The sequence below is a fragment of the Ranitomeya imitator genome, chromosome 5 (assembly GCF_032444005.1).
Source record: "Ranitomeya imitator isolate aRanImi1 chromosome 5, aRanImi1.pri, whole genome shotgun sequence".
Taxonomy (NCBI): domain Eukaryota; kingdom Metazoa; phylum Chordata; class Amphibia; order Anura; family Dendrobatidae; genus Ranitomeya; species Ranitomeya imitator.
Window position 1 is genome coordinate 451,065,757 of NC_091286.1, and position 18,127 is coordinate 451,083,883.

The following is an 18,127-nucleotide window of genomic DNA, read 5'->3' on the forward strand; positions in this document are numbered from 1 at the left end:
CATGACAGAATGGTTGTGCAGGATGGGCGCACCACATGACAAAATGGGGGAGCAGGATGGAAACAGCATATGACAGAATGGGGGCACAGGATGGGAGCACCACATGACAGGATGGAGGCAGGATGGGAGCAGCATATGACAGAATGGTTGCGTACGATGGAAGCAGAGGGGGGGGAGGGGACATCACAGATCGTTGATCTGACAGTTTGCATAGCACTGTCAGATCAGCGATCTGACTTACAGCGCTGCAGGCTTACCTGCTCTGAGCAGGCACTTGGTAAGCCACCTCCCTCCCTGCAGGACCCGGATGCCACGGCCATTTTGGATCCGGGCCTGCAGCGAGGAAGGAGAGGTAAGAGACCCTCGCAGCAACGCGATCACATTGCTGCGGGGGTCTCAGGATCATGTTTGATCGCGGTGTGCCGGGGGTTAATGTGCCGGGGCAGTCCATGACCGCTCCTGGCACATAGCGCCGGATGTCAGCTGCGATAGGCAGCTGACACCCGGCCGCGCTCCCCCCGTGAGCGCGGCCGATCGCGCTGGACGTATTATTCCGTCCATGGGAATTAAGGCCCACCCCACATGGACGGAATAGTACGTCCAATGGCAGAAAGGGGTTAAAAACCTTCTAAAGAACAAACTTTTACACTGTCTAAAAGAATAGAAGCTTCAAAAGCATATTTTAAACAAAAGGTTCACTTTTATAAAAATTCCAACAATTGTCACTCCTCCATGAAATCCAAGAGACTACATTAGTTGTTCTGCGTCATCTGTTGCATTACAACTGCAAAAAGACTGAGCATTTGTAGGTATTCATCAGCTCCATCGGCCAAACACTTGTCCACTTCCTGTAAAACAAAACCAACAAAAAAATCTCTTAATTTAAAATTTACAAGGTAACTTTCACAGTCAAGTTTTTTGTTTGTTTTTTTTAACAAGTATGTTGTATGTGTTTTCAAAGTTTACAGTTTACATGTGTTTTGTTTCTTTACAGTGTCTGCAAACAAGAAAAAAAAAAATCTAAAGAAAAAAAGGAAAAAATCTTAAACTTCAAAAATCACCAATACAAATCTTACAGATCCTGAAAACTACAGCACACGTCAACGGTCCATGTGATGTGCTGTCCATTTTTAACATGTGTTTGCCTATGGTTATCTGAGCACAGCTGGAGACAGTTATCACAGCAGGCTCAAGTCTATCCAGTACAGGAGTAAAGGTACCGTTACACTAAACGACTTACAAACGATCACGACCAGCGATACGACCTGGCCGTGATCGTTGGTAAGTCGTTGTGTGGTCGCTGGGGAGCTGTCACACAGACAACTCTCTCCAGCGACCAACGATCAGGGGAAAGACTTCGGCATCGTTGAAACTGTCTTCAACGATGCCGAAGTCCCCGGGTAACCAGGGTAAACATCAGGTTACTAAGTGCAGGGCCGCGCTTAGTAACCAGATATTTATCCTGGTTACCATTGTAAAAGTAACAAAAAAACAGTACATACTCACATTCCGATGTCTGTCACGTCCCCCACCGTCAGCTTCCCGCACTGACTGTCAGAGCCGGCCGTAAAGCAGAGCACAGCGGTGACGTCACCGCTGTCCTCCGCTTTACGGCTGGCGCTGACAGTCAGTGCAGGGAAGCGGACGGCGGGGGACGTGACAGACATCGGAATGTGAGTATGTACTGTTTTTTTTTTTTTTTATAACTTTTACAATGGTAACCAGGGTAAAGATCGGGTTACTAAGCGCAGCCCTGCGCTTAGTATCCCGATATTTATCCTGGTTACAAGTGAACACATCGCTGGATCGATGTCACACGCCGATCTAGCGATGACAGTGGGTGATCAGCGACCGAAAAAAGGTCCTGATCATTCCCCAACGATCTCCCAGCAAGGGCCTGATCGTTGGTCGCTGTCACACATAACGAGATAGTTAGCGGGATCGTTGCCACATCACAAAAAGCGTGACGTTGCAACGAAATCATTATGTGTGAAGGTACCTTAAGGGTATGTGCACACGTCAGGATTTCTGACATGAAATTTTCCTGACAAAAACCGGACATTTCTGCCAGAAATCCGCCTGTGTTTTTACCGCGATTTTACAGCGTTTTTCACGCGTTTATTCCCAAATGCATAGAATAGCGGGAAAAACGCAGAAAATCCTCAAAATTAATGAACATGCTGCTTTTTTTTTTTTACCGCAATGCGTTTTTTTCGTAGGAAAAAAACGCATCATGTGCACAAAAACAGGATTTTTGGTTGCTTACCGTAAAATCTGTTTCTTGAAGCCTCCATTGGGGGACACAGGAACCATGGGTGTATGCTGCTGCCACTAGGAGGCTGACACTATGCAAATAAAAAAGTTAGCTCCTCCTCTGCAGTGTACACCCCACCGACTGGCATTATACTCTTCAGTTAGTGAGAAAGCAGTAGGAGATAATGAACAAGGTTGAAAAACCATAACCACAAACATGAGAACTGTAAACGTGAGAACAGTCATATAACATATAACAGAAACATTGGGAGGGAGCTGTGTCCCCCAATGGAGGCTTCAAGAAACAGATTTTACGGTAAGCAACCAAAAATCCTGTTTTCTTTATCGCCTCTCATTGGGGGACACAGGAACCATGGGACGTCCCAAAGCAGTCCCTAGGGCGGGAAAACAGACTTCCATCAGGTCAGAGGACTCACCACTGCCGCCTGCAGGATCCTTCTGCCTAGGCTGGCGTCCGCCGATGCGTAGGTATGGACCTTGTACAATTTGGCGAACATGTGGAAGGAAGACCAAGTTGCCGCTTTGCAAAGCTGTAGGGCGGAAGCCCTGTGGCGCACCGCCCAGGAGGCGCCGACTGCCCGGGTAGAGTGAGCCTTAATCCCAGTAGGGGGCACTCTGTTCTTGACCCGGTAAGCCTCCAAAATTGCCATTCTGATCCATCGAGCAATAGTCGCCTCAGAAGCCGGTTGGCCTCTGCGCATGCCATCAGGAATGACGAAAAGGGAATCCGTCTTCTGGAAAATGGAGGTTCTATCCAGGTAGATCCTCACTGCCCTGACGAGGTCCAGCTTGTTCAACGATCGCTCCAGAGGATGAGTCGGAGCTGGACAAAAGGAAGGGAGAACGATGTCCTCGTTGAGGCGGAAGGAGGAAAACTCCTTAGGAAAAAAGGAAGGTGGGAGCCGGAAGACCACCTTGTCCTGGTGAATGACCAAAAACGGAGGACGGCAAGACAGGGCCGCCATCTTGGAAACGCGGCGAATAGACGCGATGGCCACAAGAAAAGTCACCTTCCAAGATAGAACTGATAGAGAAATCTCCCTAAGGAGCTCAAAGGAAGAAACCCTCAGAACGTCCAGTACCAGGTTTAAACCCCATGCATCCACAGAGGCCCTGTACGGCGTGGGCTACTCCTTTAAGGAAGGTCTTAACCTGTGGCCGAGAAGCTAAAGTCTTCTGAAAAAGGATGGAAAGCGCAGAAAACCTGGCTCTTCAGGGAGCCAAGAGCCAGGCCCGAATCCAGTCCTGCCTGAAGGAAGGCCAAAAGAGAAGGCAGAGAAAAGGACATGGATGGAACGCGGTTGGACTCGCACCAACGGATGTAAGCCTTCCAGGTACGGTAGTAGATCCTGGAAGACGAAGGCTTCCAAGCCTGAATCATGGTGTGAATTACCCGGTCCGAAAGGCCGGACGCTCTTAGAACCGCGGTCTCAACAGCCACGCCGTTAAACTGAGCGACCGAGAATTCGGGTGGCAGATCGGACACCGAGACAGCAGATCGGGCCTGTCTGGAAGGCGCCAGGGAGCGTCCGCGAGAAGGTTGACGAGCTCCGCGAACCAAGCTCTCCTGGGCCAACCCGGGGCGATCAAGATGACTGGCACCCCTTCCGCTTTGATCTTCAACAGTTTGGGAAGTAATGGAAGGGGTGGGAACAGGTAGGGCAGCACAAACTGTGACCAAGGGATGGCCAGAGCGTCGACGCCCACTGCGAGAGGATCGCGAGACCTCGAGACGAACTGCGGAACCTTCCTGTTCATTCGAGACGCCGTGAGATCCACGTCCGGAGTCCCCCATCGAAGAAAAATCTGATGGAAGACCTCCGGATGCAAGGACCATTCCCCTGCCACGAGGCCCTCGCGGCTGAGGAAGTCGGCGGCCCAGTTGTCCACGCCGGGAATATCACCGGAACTGTTACCCCTGCCCAAAGGAGGATCTTTGATACCTCAGCAAGGGCCAAGGAGCTCCGGGTCCTCCCCTGATGGTTGACATATGCCACAGCCGTGGCGTTGTCCGACTGGATCCGGACTGGCAGGCCCTTGAGAATCCTTTCCCATGGGCGGAGGGACAGAAAGATGGCCCGAATTTCGAAGACATTGATTGTCAGAGATGACTCCTGCGACGACCAACGGCCCTGGACCGTCAGGTGGCGAAAAACCGCACCCCAGCCGAACAGGCTGGCGCCCGTCGTCACCAACTGCCAGTGAACTGGAAGGAAGTACTTGCCCTGGGAGAAGAGAGGTGACGTCAGCCACCAGTTGAGAGGCCGTTTGACCCGAGAAGAGTCGGGTCGGCCAATCCAGGGAGAAGGCAGACCTGTCCCATGGAGACAGAATGGCTAGCTGAATGGGTCGCGAATAAAATTGGGCGAAGGGAATCGCTTCCAATGTAGCTACCATCCTCCCCAGAACCTTCACGGCCGATCGGAGGGAGGGAGGCCGAGGACCCTGGAGCAAGCGTATGTCCCGACAAAAGGTGGATCTCTTGTCTTTGGGAAGGAAGACTCTGGTCTGAGGAGTGTCGAAGAGCATGCCCAGAAAGATGATGCGCTGAGAAGGAATAAGGCAGGACTTCTTCCGGTTGACCAGCCACCCGAAATGGGCTAAGGTGTCGAGAACAATGGACAGGCTTTCGTGAGCCTGAGAAAAGGACGGAGCCTTGATGAGGATGTCGTCGAGGTATGGCTATAGGACCAGGCCTCTGACTCTCGTGATGGCCATCAGTGCCGCCATGATCTTCGTGAACCCCCTTGGAGCGGTTGCGAGGCGAAATGGCAGGGCGACGAACTGAAAATGTTCCCGGAGCACTGCAAAGTGCAGGAAACGGTGATATCCGGGAAATATCGGGACATGGAGGTAGGCGTCCTGGATGTCTATTGAGCACAGAAATTCCTGAGCTTCCATGGAAGCAATTACTGAACGAAGGGATTCCATCCTGAAGTGTCTCAGACGAACTCTTCTGTTCAGCAATAAGAGGTCCAGAATGGGGCGAACCTTGCCGTCTTTTTTCGGTACACAAAGAGGTTCGAGTAGAAACCCGTGAACCGTTCTTTTTCTGGGACGGAAACGATTACCCCGGCTTTGAGAAGAGAAGCGATGGCTGCGAAGAAACCCGGAACTAGAGCGGGATCTCGTAGAGGACGGGATTTGAAGAAACGATCCCGGGGTCGTGAAACGAACTCTATCTTGTATCCAGAGGATACAACTTCCCTGACCCATGCGTCTACTGCGGAAAACCAGACGTCCCAGAAAAAGAGAAGACGGCCGCCAGTTGGGCTGGAGTCTTGCAGAGAGTCATGCCGAGGTGGATCTTCCAGTCCTAGACCTGGAGGATCCACCTTGGGAGTAGCGAGAACGCTAAGAAGGAGTGGGTCTAAACAAAATACCCTCTTCTTCTCTTGACGTGCCTGTGGCCTCTGCTGCGTGAACCCAGAAAAAAAGACCAGCTGGTAAGGGACTTTTTTTTTTTTTTTGGAAGACAAATCCGCCTGCCAGGCCTTGAGCCAACGGTCCGACGGAAGGGAACAGCATTGCTGGAAGCTTGAGTCGCACAGGACGCGGCATCCAGGGAAGCGGAGGCCAGGTATTCACCTGCAAGAGAAATCTGTCTGGCAAGCTCAGCTAGCTGTCCAAGTGGAGCCCCATCCGGGATGCCCTGACGGAGCAGTTTGGCCCACTTGGATACTTCGCAAAGGATTCTATGATTATCATTAGAATCCTTCAGAGATGCTCCGCCAGATAGAGGAAGGACAGTATTGGTCTTTCGACAGCCTGGAAACCCGAGGATCCACCGAGGGAGAAATCCAATTAGCGGTGAGCTCCGGAGAAAAGGGATATAAAAACGACAAGGCGCTTTCCTCTCTGAAAGCGTCCAGCTGGATTCTCTCCTCTCATCATGATTTCCTCTAAATCAGGGTGAGGAGCGAAAAGCCTTTGAAGGTGGTTTAGCCCGTCTAAACGAAACCGCCTGGCCTGCGGGTTCCGTAGCGGAAGCTTTGATGCCACAGGTCTGATTTATCGCTCCAATGAGGTTCTGAACCATATCCCCCATGCTATAAATTTGGTTCAACTCCTGCGCCGACCTATGAAGGCGCATCAGAGAAAGCCTCGCCTGACTCAGGGAGGACCGGGGGGAAGCCGACCGCAGAGAAGGACCGTGGGGCGAGATGGAACTGAAAGAGGACTCAGACCAGCGTTCCTGTCTGGACCTTTTGCGGCCTATAACGGAAGGCTCAGATGGAGCCTCCTGCGACCCGTTGGCTACTGCGGGGGTCTGCAGGGGCAACCTATCAACCACAGACACAAGGGTTTTAGACACCTGTGTTAGATCCGCTATGGACTGTGATAGAGAGGAAACCCAGGCTGGAGCGGAGTTTTCGCTCTGTAGCAAAACAGCGGGAGGGTCCTGGGCGGGGGTTGCTACAGGTCTGACAGAGAGATGACAACGCAAAGTGTTTGCCTAAGGCAGAAATGGGACAGAAGGGTAGAGGAAAGTGTCCGTCTGCAGAGCAGAGCTACTCACGACAGGCGGAGCGATCTTCGGACAGAAAAGCTGCATAGCTGCCAAGAGGAGGATCTTGATAGAAGATGCACCTCAGCGATGATCCTTAACGTAGAAATGCAGACAGACAGCAGACTTCTGGGACACTGCTGTTTGGCACCTTCAGTCCAGGACCAACTGCAGCCACAAAGAGTGGAGCAAGGCGTTCTTGGCGCCGAAAAACAAAACTTGGGGGCGCAGGGAAAGTGGGCGGGGCTAACCGCCATGTCAGGACCGCCTGCTGTGTCCCCCAATGCGCCGAAAAGAATCAGTCGGGCGGGCGAAAAGCCCGCCCGATGGAGAGAAGGAAGTGGGCGGAGTCATGGCCGGAAGTAGGCCCCAGGAGAAGCCGGGGCCTAAATTAGAAGCCGGCGGCCGCCGGAGAGGGCCGCAGCGGCGGACGTGCAGCCAGGAAGCGGCGCGGCCGCCCGCAAGACGGCCGCGCCAGGACAGAAAAAGGCAGCGCGGCTGCCCGCAGGCCCGCCGCAACGGCCCCACAGAAAGAGCGCGGTCGCCGGTGGAAAATGGCGCGGCTGTGTGCGCGCCAGAGGAGCGGCCGCTGCAAAAAAACAGCGTAGGTGCCAATAGGGCTGCCGCGCCACCCAGAGCAAGGAGCGGCCGCAGCAAAAAGGGGCAGCGTGGCCACAGCAAAGAGGGGCAGCGCGGCCGCCGCGCCAGAGAGGAAGAAGCGGCCATAGTAAAATTAAGCACGGCTAGAAGGGTCGCCGCGCCACTCGGGTAAAGGAGCGGCCGCAGCAAAAAGGGACTGTGCGGCTGCCGAGACAGTGTGGGGGGAAGCAGCGCGGCCCCGCGCGAGGAGACGTCCGCGCTGCTGTGCCAGAGAGGAAGGAGCGGCCGCAGTAAAATTCAGCGCGACAGCCAGAAGGACCGCCGCGCCACTCGGGAACAGGAGTGGCCGCAGCAAAAAGGGTAGTGCGGTCGCCCAGACAGTGCGGGGGAGCAGCGTGGCTGTCCAAAGGGGCCGCCGCGCGAAGGAGACACGACTCCTACCATGCCTCCCGAGAAGGACCCAGAGGAAGGGGAGCAGGAATACTCACCTAAACATCCCACGCCGTCTGTTACTAACCTCAAACCGGTGAAGATATCAGACGTCCAGGGAGCTACGATGGACGTCCTCGTCTCCTCCAACCGACAGGCTCTGGTGGGCGAGTGGGTGGGGGACGGAGCCAGAACCGGACTTCTGAGCACGCTTGTGTGCTAGGCTCTTGGTCCTGGTGAGGGATCTATGAGGATACGGGGTGGCAGTACACGCCGTACTCATAGTCCGCATTGTGGGAGTACAGGTGTGACTGTTCACCCTGTATCCCTCCGGAAAAACCTGAAAGAAAACGACGCACATTGAGGTAGATAAGGGTCTAATGAAAGACCCGTGTCCACCTCCTACTGACACTAAGCTAAACTGAAGAGTATAATGCCAGTCGGTGGGGTGTACACTGCAGAGGAGGAGCTAACTTTTTTATTTGCATAGTGTCAGCCTCCTAGTGGCAGCAGCATACACCCATGGTTCCTGTGTCCCCCAATGAGAGGCGATAAAGAAACATGCAGAATGCATTCTAAATGATAGGATGCATAATGTATGCGTTTTTTAATGAGTTTTTATAGCGTTACCGCGAAAAAAACCTGAATGTGTGCACATAGCCTAATCCTCCTCCCTCACAGTGGGTGCAAAGCATGGTAGAGTCACAAAATATAAAGAAATCTAACTAAAGATTAAAAGAAAAGGCTCCAATTTTTCCCATGAACCATCAGCAGAGAAACCCATAAACAACAAGCAAGTGATATCCGTCACTGGTAAGTGCCTAATCCTCTTTAAGGGTGGATTTAGCCATTTCTAGATCTAGTGGATGTACTGCTCAGTACATCTATGATATCGCAGAGCCAGTGTGTCAACCACCACCTAAAATACTGTGGTCAATAGCAGCCATGGCAATTTAGGGAATCTATCAAAATAAAAAAAAGGCATAGCCCAAAGTTTACCAGTCAGTGTAAAATTAAAATGTATAAAAAAAAAAAAAAAAAAAAAAGATTTTTTTTTTTTAACCCCTTCATGACACAGCCTATTTTGACCTTAAAGACCTTGCCGTTTTTTGCAATTCTGACCAGTGTCCCTTTATGAGATAATAACTCAGGAACGCTTCAATGGATCCTAGCGGTTCTGAGATTGTTTTTTCGTGACATATTGGGCTTCATGTTAGTGGTAAATTTAGGTCAATAAATTCTGTGTTTATTTGTGATAAAAACGGAAATTTGGCGAAAATTTTGAAAATTTCGCAATTTTCACATTTCAAATTTTTATTCTGCTAAACCAGAGAGGTATTGCGACACAAAATAGTTAATAAATAACATTTCCCACACGTCTACTTTACATCAGCACAATTTTGGAAACAAAATTTTTTTTTGCTAGGAAGTTATAAGGGTTAAAATTTGACCAGCGATTTCTCATTTTTACAACGAAATTTACAAAACCATTTTTTTTTAGGGACCACCTCACATTTGAAGTCAGTTTGAGGGGTCTATATGGCTGAAAATACCCAAAAGTGACACCATTCTAAAAACTGCACTCCTCAAGGTGCACAAAACCACATTCCAGAAGTTTATTAACCCTTCAGGTGCTTCACAGCAGCAGAAGCAACATGGAAGGAAAAAATGAACATTTAACTTTTTAGTCACAAAAATGATTTTTCAGCAACAATTTTTGTATTTTCCCAATGGTAAAAGGAGAAACTGAACAACGAAAGTTGTTGTCCAATTTGTCCTTAGTACGCCGATACCTCATATGTGGGGGTAAACCACTGTTTGGGCGCACGGCAGGGCTTGGAAGGGAAGGAGCGCCATTTGACTTTTTGAATGAAAAATTGGCTGCACTCTTTAGCGGACACCATGTCAAGTTTGGAGAGCCCCCGTGTGCCTAAAAATTGGAGCTCCCCCACAAGTGACCCCATTTTGGAAACTAGACGCCCCAAGGAACTTATCTAGATGCATAGTGAGCCCTTTAAACCCCCAGGTGCTTCACAAATTGATCCGTAAAAATGAAAAAGTACTATTTTTTCACAAAAAAAATTCTTTTAGCCTCAATTTTTTCATTTTCACATGGGCAATAGGATAAAATGGATCCTAAAAATTTGTTTGGCAATTTCTCCTGAGTACACCGATACCTCACATGTGGGGGTAAACCACTGTTTGGGCACATGGTAAGGCTCGGAAGGGAAGGAGCGCCATTTGACTTTTTGAATGGAAAATTATCTCCATCGTTAGCGGACACCATGTCGCGTTTGAAGAGACCCTGTGTGCTTAAACATTGGAGCTCCCCCACAAGTGACCACATTTTGGAAACTGGACCCCCCAAGGAACTTATACAGATGCATAGTGAGCCCTTTAAACCCCCAGGTGCTTCACAAATTGATCCGTAGAAATGAAAAAGGGCTCGGAAGGGAAGGCGCGCCTTTTGACTTTCTGAATGGAAAATTAGCTCCAATTGTTAGCGGACACCATGTCGCATTTGGAGAGCCCCTGTGTGCCTATGCAATGGAGCTCCCCCACAAGTGACCCCATTTTGGAAACTAGACCCCCCAAGGAACTTATCTAGATGCATACTGAGCACTTTAAACCCCCAGGTGCTTCACAGAAGTTTATAAATGCAGGGCCATGAAAATAAAAAATAATTTTTCTTTTCTCAAAAATGATTTTTTAGCCTGGAATTTCCTATATTGCCAATGGTAATAGGAGAAATTGGACCACAAATGTTGTTGTCCAGTTTGTCCTGAGTACGCAGATACCCCATATGTGGGGGTAAACCACTGTTTGGGCGCACGGCAGGGCTCAGAAGGGAAGGCACGCCATTTGGCTTTTTAAATGGAAAACTAGCTCCAATCATTAGCGGACACCATGTCGCGTTTGGAGAGCCCCTGTGTGCCTAAACATTGGAGATCCCCCACAAATGACCCCATTTTGGAAACTAGATCCCCAAAGGAACTAATCTAGATGTGTGGTGAGCACTTTGAACCCTCAAGTGCTTCACAGAAGTTTATAACGCAGAGCCATGAAAATAAAAAAAAAAAATTCTTTTCTCAAAAATGATTTTTTCGCCCGCAATTTTTTATTTTCCCAAGGGTAACAGGAGAAATTTGACCCCAAAAGTTGTTGTCCAGTTTCTCCTGAGTACGCTGATACCCAATATGTGGGGGTAAACCACTGTTTAGGCACATGCTGGGGCTCGGAAGTGAAGTAGTGACGTTTTGAAATGCAGACTTTGATGGAATGCTCTGCGGGCGTCACGTTGCGTTTGCAGAGCCCCTGATGTGGCTAAACAGTAGAAACCCCCCACAAGTGACCCCATTTTGGAAACTAGACCCCGAAAGGAACTTATCTAGATGTGAGGTGAGCACTTTGAACCCCTAAGGGCTTCACAGAAGTTCATAACACAGAGCAGTGAAAATAATAAATACGTTTTCTTTCCTCAAAAATAATTTTTTAGCCCAGAATTTTTTATTTTCCCAAGGGTTACAGGAGAAATTGGACCACAAAAGTTGTTGTCCAGTTTCTCCTGAGTAAGCCGATACCCCATGTGTGGGGGTAAACCACTGTTTAGGCACATGCTGGGGCTCGGAAGTGAAGTAGTGACTTTTGAAATGCAGACTTTGATGGAATGGTCTGCGGGCGTCACGTTGCGTTTAGGCACACCAGGGGCTCTGCAAACAGTAGAAACCCCCCACAAGTGACCCCATTTTGGAAACTAGACCCCCCAAGGAACTTATCTAGATATGTGGTGAGCACTTTGAACCCCCAAGTGCTTCACAGACGTTTACAACGCAGAGCCGTGAAAATAAAAAATCATTTTTCTTTCCTCAAAAATGATGTTTTAGCAAGCAATTTTTTATTTTCTCAAGGGTAACAGGAGAAATTGGACCCCGCAGTTTGTCCTGAGTATGCTGGTACCCCATATGTGGGGGTAAACCACTGTTTGGGCACACGTCGGGGCTCGGAAGTGAGGGAGCACCATTTGACTTTTTGAATACAAGATTGGCTGGAATCAATGGTGGCGCCATGTTGCGTTTGGAGACCCCCTGATGTGCCTAAACAATGGAAACCCCTCAATTCTAACTCCAACACACCCCTAAACCTTTTCCCAACTGTAGCCGTAACCCTAATCACAACCCTAACCCCAACACACCCGTAACCCCAATTCCAACCCAACCCTAAGGCTATGTGCCAACGTTGCGGATTCGTATGAGATTTTTCAGCACCATTTTTGAAAAATCCGCGGGTAAAAGGCACTGCGTTTTGCCTGCGGATTTACCGCGGATTGCCAGTGTTTTTTGTGCGGATTTCACCTGCGGATTCCTATTGAGGAACAGGTGTAAAACGCTGCGGAATCCGCACAAAGAATTGACATGCTGCGGAAAATACAACGCAGCGTTCCCGCGCGGTATTTTCCGCACCATGGGCACAGCGGATTTGGCTTTCCATATGTTTACATGGTACTGTAAACCTGATGGAACACTGCTGCGAATCCGCAGCGGCCAATCCGCTGCGGATCCGCAGCCAAATCCGCACCGTGTGCACATAGCCTAATTCTAAAGGTATGTGCACACGCTGCGGAAAACGCTGCGGATCCGCAGCAGTTTCCCATGAGTTTACAGTTCAATGTAAACCTATGGGAAACAAAAATCGCTGTACACATGCTGCGGAAAAACTGCACGGAAACGCAGGGGTTTACATTCCGCAGCATGTCACTTCTTTCTGCGGATTCCGCAGCGGTTTTACAACTGCTCCAATAGAAAATCGCAGTTGTAAAACCGCAGTGAAATGCACAGAAAAAACATGGTAAATCCGCCATAAATCCGCAGCGGTTTAGCACTGCGGATTTATCAAATCCTCTACTGAAAAATCCGCATAGGACCAGAATACGTGTGCACATCCCGAACCCTAACCCTACCCCTAGTTCTTACCCCAACCTTAGTGGAAAAAAAAAAAATTTTTTTAATTGTCCCTGCTAGAGTTGAGCGACCTTGACCTTTTTAGAGTCGAGCCGGGTTTCGCGAAACCCGACTATCTCAAAAGTCGGGTCGAGTGAAATCGGCCGATTATGACGTAAAGTCGGGATCGACCGAAACACGAAACCCAATGCAAGTCAATGGGGCAGCATAGTCGGCAGTGAGTGGGGGCCAGGAAAACACCTAGAGTGCCCATTTTAATGTCAAAACCATCCATTCTTCTTAATGAAGCTTGTCAAGCGTAATTTACCTTATAATAATTGGAAGGCATTTGAAATTGGGGGTCATTTGGCTAAAGTTGTGGTGGGTAGGGCTGGTTCAAGTAATTAGTGGGCCCAGGAAATCTGGACCACGTCACGGCAGTGGAGCAGGGAGAGGTAAGTATTTCAACTTTGCAAGTGCTGTGAACCTGAGCAAGCAGGGGGGGCCCACTCGTTGGCATTGGCACTGGCACAGGGCCCCTCAAAGTACAGCGGTGTGTTTGCACGGCGGGGGCGCCTCCCACCGGCAGCAACACTTTTGCGTACCATGAGAGGCCCTGTGCCAGTGACGTCGCCAACTAGTATTCCTCCCCCCACCTGATGAAGGAACCTGCACTTTCATCTGCACCTTCCTGTTTGACCCCGTGTAAGGTGGTATGGTATGCGGGAAGGGGGACCTGACTTTCAGCAGGGTCACAATCTTGCAGTGTAGCGTGCACGGGAAAAGTTGCGTTATGGGTCAATGTACCAGCAGACTCATCTATCACTGGCTGGGCAATGGGCAGGATGAGGAGGAAACACAGATATAGGCCCAAAGAATAAAGTGGGCTAAATGCAGTTCAAAATTGGTAACACAGGACTAATCTGGGGGCATTGCAGTGGAGGACAACTGGAATGAGAGGCTGACACAGAGAGTAGGCCCAAATCAGTAAGTAGTCGAAATGCAGTTCAAAATTGGCAACAGTAGTAAACAGGCGGCACAGCTTTGTTCAGTGGAGGAGAACAGCAAGGAGTGGCAGACACCGATAGTAGGCCCCAACCCAACTAGTAGGCCAAATGCAGTCTAACATTAACAACTACTTAACGAGCGCCTGAAAACGGAATTTCAGGACAGGAAACCAGGAGCACAGCAAGGATCGGCAGACACCGATAGTAGGCCCCAAACCAACTAGTACGCCAAATGCAGTTGTTCCGTTTAACCACAATTTAATGAGAGCCTGAAGATAGAAGTTCAGGAAAGGCAACCTGGAGAACACCTTGGAGTGGAACACACCATCTCTCTACACCCCATACCCAATTTGTAGGCCTAATGCAGCGTAGTTTCCAACAACTACTAAACGAGAGCCGGAAGATCGAAGCAATGGAGAGGAAACCTGGGGAACACCTTGGAGTGTAACACACCATCTCTCTACACCCCATACCCAATTTGTAGGCCTAATGCAGCGTAGTTTCCAACAACTACTAAACGAGAGCATGAAGATCGAAGCAATGGAGAGGAAACCTGGGGAACACCTTGGAGTGGAACACACCATCTCTCTACACCCCATACCCAATTTGTAGGCCTAATGCAGCGTAGTTTCCAACAACTACTAAACGAGAGCCGGAAGATCGAAGCATTGGCGAGGAAACCTGGGGAACACCTTGGAGTGGAACACACCATCTCTCTACAGTGGAACACACCATCTCTCTACACCCCATACCCAATTTGTAGGCCCAATGCAGCGTAGTTTCCAACAACTACTAAACGAGAGCCGGAAGATCGAAGCTCAGGAAAGGCAACCTGGGGAACACCTTGGAGTGTAACAAACCCTCTCTCTACACCACGGAAGGGCTGATTCTTAGGAAGGAAGGCTGTCGGAAAGAAGCAGGGCGCGTCCGAGGGTGATTATATTCTTATTAGGTATATACTCACCCTCGGACGCGCCCTGCTTCTTTATTTGTAATGAATGTTTATTTGCAATGTGGTTTTGACTTACTCTATTTTTTTGGTAAATAATGATTTTATTATTTTCATTGTTTTGCATCTTCTTGGCAATAATATAAAGAAGACGCGACAGGACAACACTCGGTGGATGCCATATCTGTGTTTAAAATTGAAAAAACCTTTCAGTTAACTACTTGCAGGAGAAAGTTATTGTAGCTGGTGGTCATTTTTAGTACTGTACCAGATTTTTGTTGTATGTGTTTGTTTTTAATGTTAAAATGTCTGCATTTGATATCTCTCAAGTATTTTCTTTTTTATAAGCAAAATACTTATTTTTATATTTTCTGATGTTGGTTCCAGGGGTACACGGGCAGCAGTGGTGTGGTCAGTGGAGGCCTAGTGGAAGGAGTGACCGCAGACAGGCATCGAAGGCCTAACATAACAAAAATGTCAATACAATGGTATTGTCAGTGGCAGGCATTGAAGGATGTCAGCGCATAGACTAAACATTGGTGGAGCTGTGAGATAATTTTGCAAGTGGTAGAGCACTGTTTGAGCTGGGGGGGGGGGAACTGTCTTGTGGCCGGCGGTACAGGCCCAGGGCCCCTCATATTACAACGGTGTGTCTGACGTTGGGTGCGCACCACCACCGCCAGAGACACTTTATTGTACTAGGAGGGACCCAGTGGCAGTGCCGTCGACCAAAAGCGGGCTCACCCACCTCTTCAGACAAACTGCACTCTCACGGGTGCTGTCGCCAAGTGTCGATACCATGGCCCCGTGTGGGGAGTTTGGCCATTTAGTGAGGTGTAAACATGTCGTATGCTGGACAATCCGGTGCAGAAAATTACGAGATTGGAAAAGGCATTCAGAATAGTCCACAGGCAAGACCTTTTCATAGGAAAGCTAGGTGTCAGCCGGGCAAGGTGGGGCAAAAGATTTCGAAATCCAGTTGTGGTTCATTTTAATGAAGGTTAGATCATCTACATTTTGGGTAACCAGACGAGTCCTTTTTTCTGTTAGTATTGAACCTGCAGCACTGAATACTCTTTCTGATAGGATACTAGCTGCCGGGCAAGCAAGCTCCTGCAATGCATATTCTGCCAATTCTGGCCAGGTGTCTAATTTTGATGCCCAGTAATCAAATGGGAATGACGGTTGAGGGAGAACATCGATAAGGGATGAAAAATAGTTTGTAACCATACTGGACAAATCTCCTGTCACTTTGAATTGATGCTGCAGTACCTGTCCTGTCTGCGGTCATAGCAAAATCACTCCACAACCTGGTCAGAAAACCCCTCTGGCCAACGCCACTTCTGATTTCTGCCCCTCTAACTCCTCTGGTCTGCTGGCCCCTGCAGCTCGTGTGAGAACGATCACGGGCGCTGTGTGCAGGGAATGCCAGAAGCAAACGGTCAACAAGAGTTGATTGTTTGGTTGCTAATATTAGTTCCAAGTTCTCATGTGGCATTATATTTTGCAATTTGCCTTTATAGCGAGGATCAAGGAGGCAGGCCAACCAGTAATCGTCATCATTCATCATTTTAGTTATGCGTGTGTCCCTTTTGAAGATACGTAAGGCATAATCCGCCATGTGGGCCAAAGTTCCAGTTCTCAAATCTGCGGTTGTGCTTGGTTGAGGGGCAGTTTCAGGCAAATCCACGTCACTTGTGTCCCTCAAAAAACCAGAACCCGGCCTTGCCGCGCCACCAATTTCCAGTGGCCCCGGAAAAGCTTCCTCATTAAAAATATAATCATCCCCATCATCCTCCTCGTCCTCCTCCTCCTCTTCGCCCGCTACCTCGTCCTGTACACTGCCCTGGCCAGACAATGGCTGACTCATCAAGGCTTTCCTCTTCCTCAGCTGCAGACGCCTGATCCTTTATGTGCGTCAAACTTTGCATCAGCAGACGCATTAGGGGGATGCTCATGCTTATTATGGCGTTGTCTGCACTAACCAGCCGTGTGCATTCCTCAAAACACTGAAGGACTTGGCACATGTCTTGAATCTTCGACCACTGCACACCTGACAACTCCATGTCTGCCATCCTACTGCCTGCCCGTGTATGTGTATCCTCCCACAAAAACATAACAGCCCGCCTCTGTTCACACAGTCTCTGAAGCATGTGCAGTGTTGAGTTCCACCTTGTTGCAACGTCTATGATTAGGCGATGCTGGGGAAGGTTCAAAGAACGCTGATAGGTCTGCATACGGCTGGAGTGTACGGGCGAACGGCGGATATGTGAGCAAAGTCCACGCACTTTGAGGAGCAGGTCGGATAACCCCGGATAACTTTTCAGGAAGCACTGCACCACCAGGTTTAAGGTGTGAGCCAGGCAAGGAACGTGTTTCAGTTGGGAAAGGGAGATGGCAGCCATGAAATTCCTTCTGTTATCACTCACTACCTTGCCTGCCTCAAGATCTACAGTGCCCAGCCACGACTGCGTTTCTTTCTGCAAGAACTCGGACAGAACTTCCGCGGTGTGTCTGTTGTCGCCCAAACACTTCATAGCCAATACAGCCTGCTGACGTTTGCCAGTAGCTGCCCCATAATGGGAGACCTGGTGTGCAACAGTGGCAGCTGCAGATGGAGTGGTTGTGCGACTGCGGTCTGTGGACGAGCTCTCGCTTCTGCAGGAGGACGAAGAGGAGGAGGAGGGGGTGCGAACAGCTACAGCCAATTGTTTCCTAGACCGTGGGCTAGGCAGAACTGTCCCAAACTTGCTGTCCCCTGTGGACCCTGCATCCACCACATTTACCCAGTGTGCCGTGATGGACACGTAACGTCCCTGGCCATGCCTACTGGTCCATGCATCTGTTGTCAGGTGCACCTTTGTGCTCACAGATTGCCTGAGTGCATGGACGATGCGCTATTTAACATGCTGGTGGAGGGCTGGGATGGCTTTTCTGGAAAAAAAGTGTCGACTGGGTAGCTCGTAGCGTGGTACAGCGTAGTCCATCAGGGCTTTGAAAGCTTCGCTTTCAACTAACCGGTAGGGCATCATCTCTAACGAGATTAGTCTAGCTATGTGTGCGTTCAAACCCTGTGTACGCGGATGCGAGGCTAAGTACTTCCTTTTTCTAACCATAGTCTCATGTAGGGTGAGCTGGACTGGAGAGCTGGAGATCGTGGAACTAGCGGGGGTGCCGGTGGACATGGCAGACAGACGGTGGGAGATGGTATTGTTGCCACCGGTGCCCTAGATGCAGTGTTTCCTACTACGAAACTGGTGATTCCCTGACCCTGACTGCTTTGGCCTGGCAAAGAAACCTGCACAGATACTGCAGGTGGTGCGGAAAATGGTGGCCCTACACTGCCGGAAGGGATGTTGCGTTGCTGACTAGCTTCATTGGCCGAGGGTGCTACAACCTTAAGGGACGTTTGGTAGTTAGTCCA

At 49.6% G+C, this 18,127-nt stretch overlaps 1 protein-coding gene across 1 annotated transcript in view; it reads right to left on the reverse strand.

Moving 5' to 3' along the window:
• Positions 1 to 680: 680 nt before the first annotated feature.
• RFC4 (replication factor C subunit 4) overlaps positions 681 to 18,127 on the reverse strand; it is an 86,214-nt gene continuing 68,767 nt past the window's right edge. Inside the window, exon 10 of the mRNA XM_069727235.1 lies at positions 681 to 848. Within this exon, the coding sequence (XP_069583336.1) occupies positions 753 to 848 (96 nt within the window). The 3' untranslated portion in view covers positions 681 to 752. The remainder of the gene's footprint in view (positions 849 to 18,127) is intronic.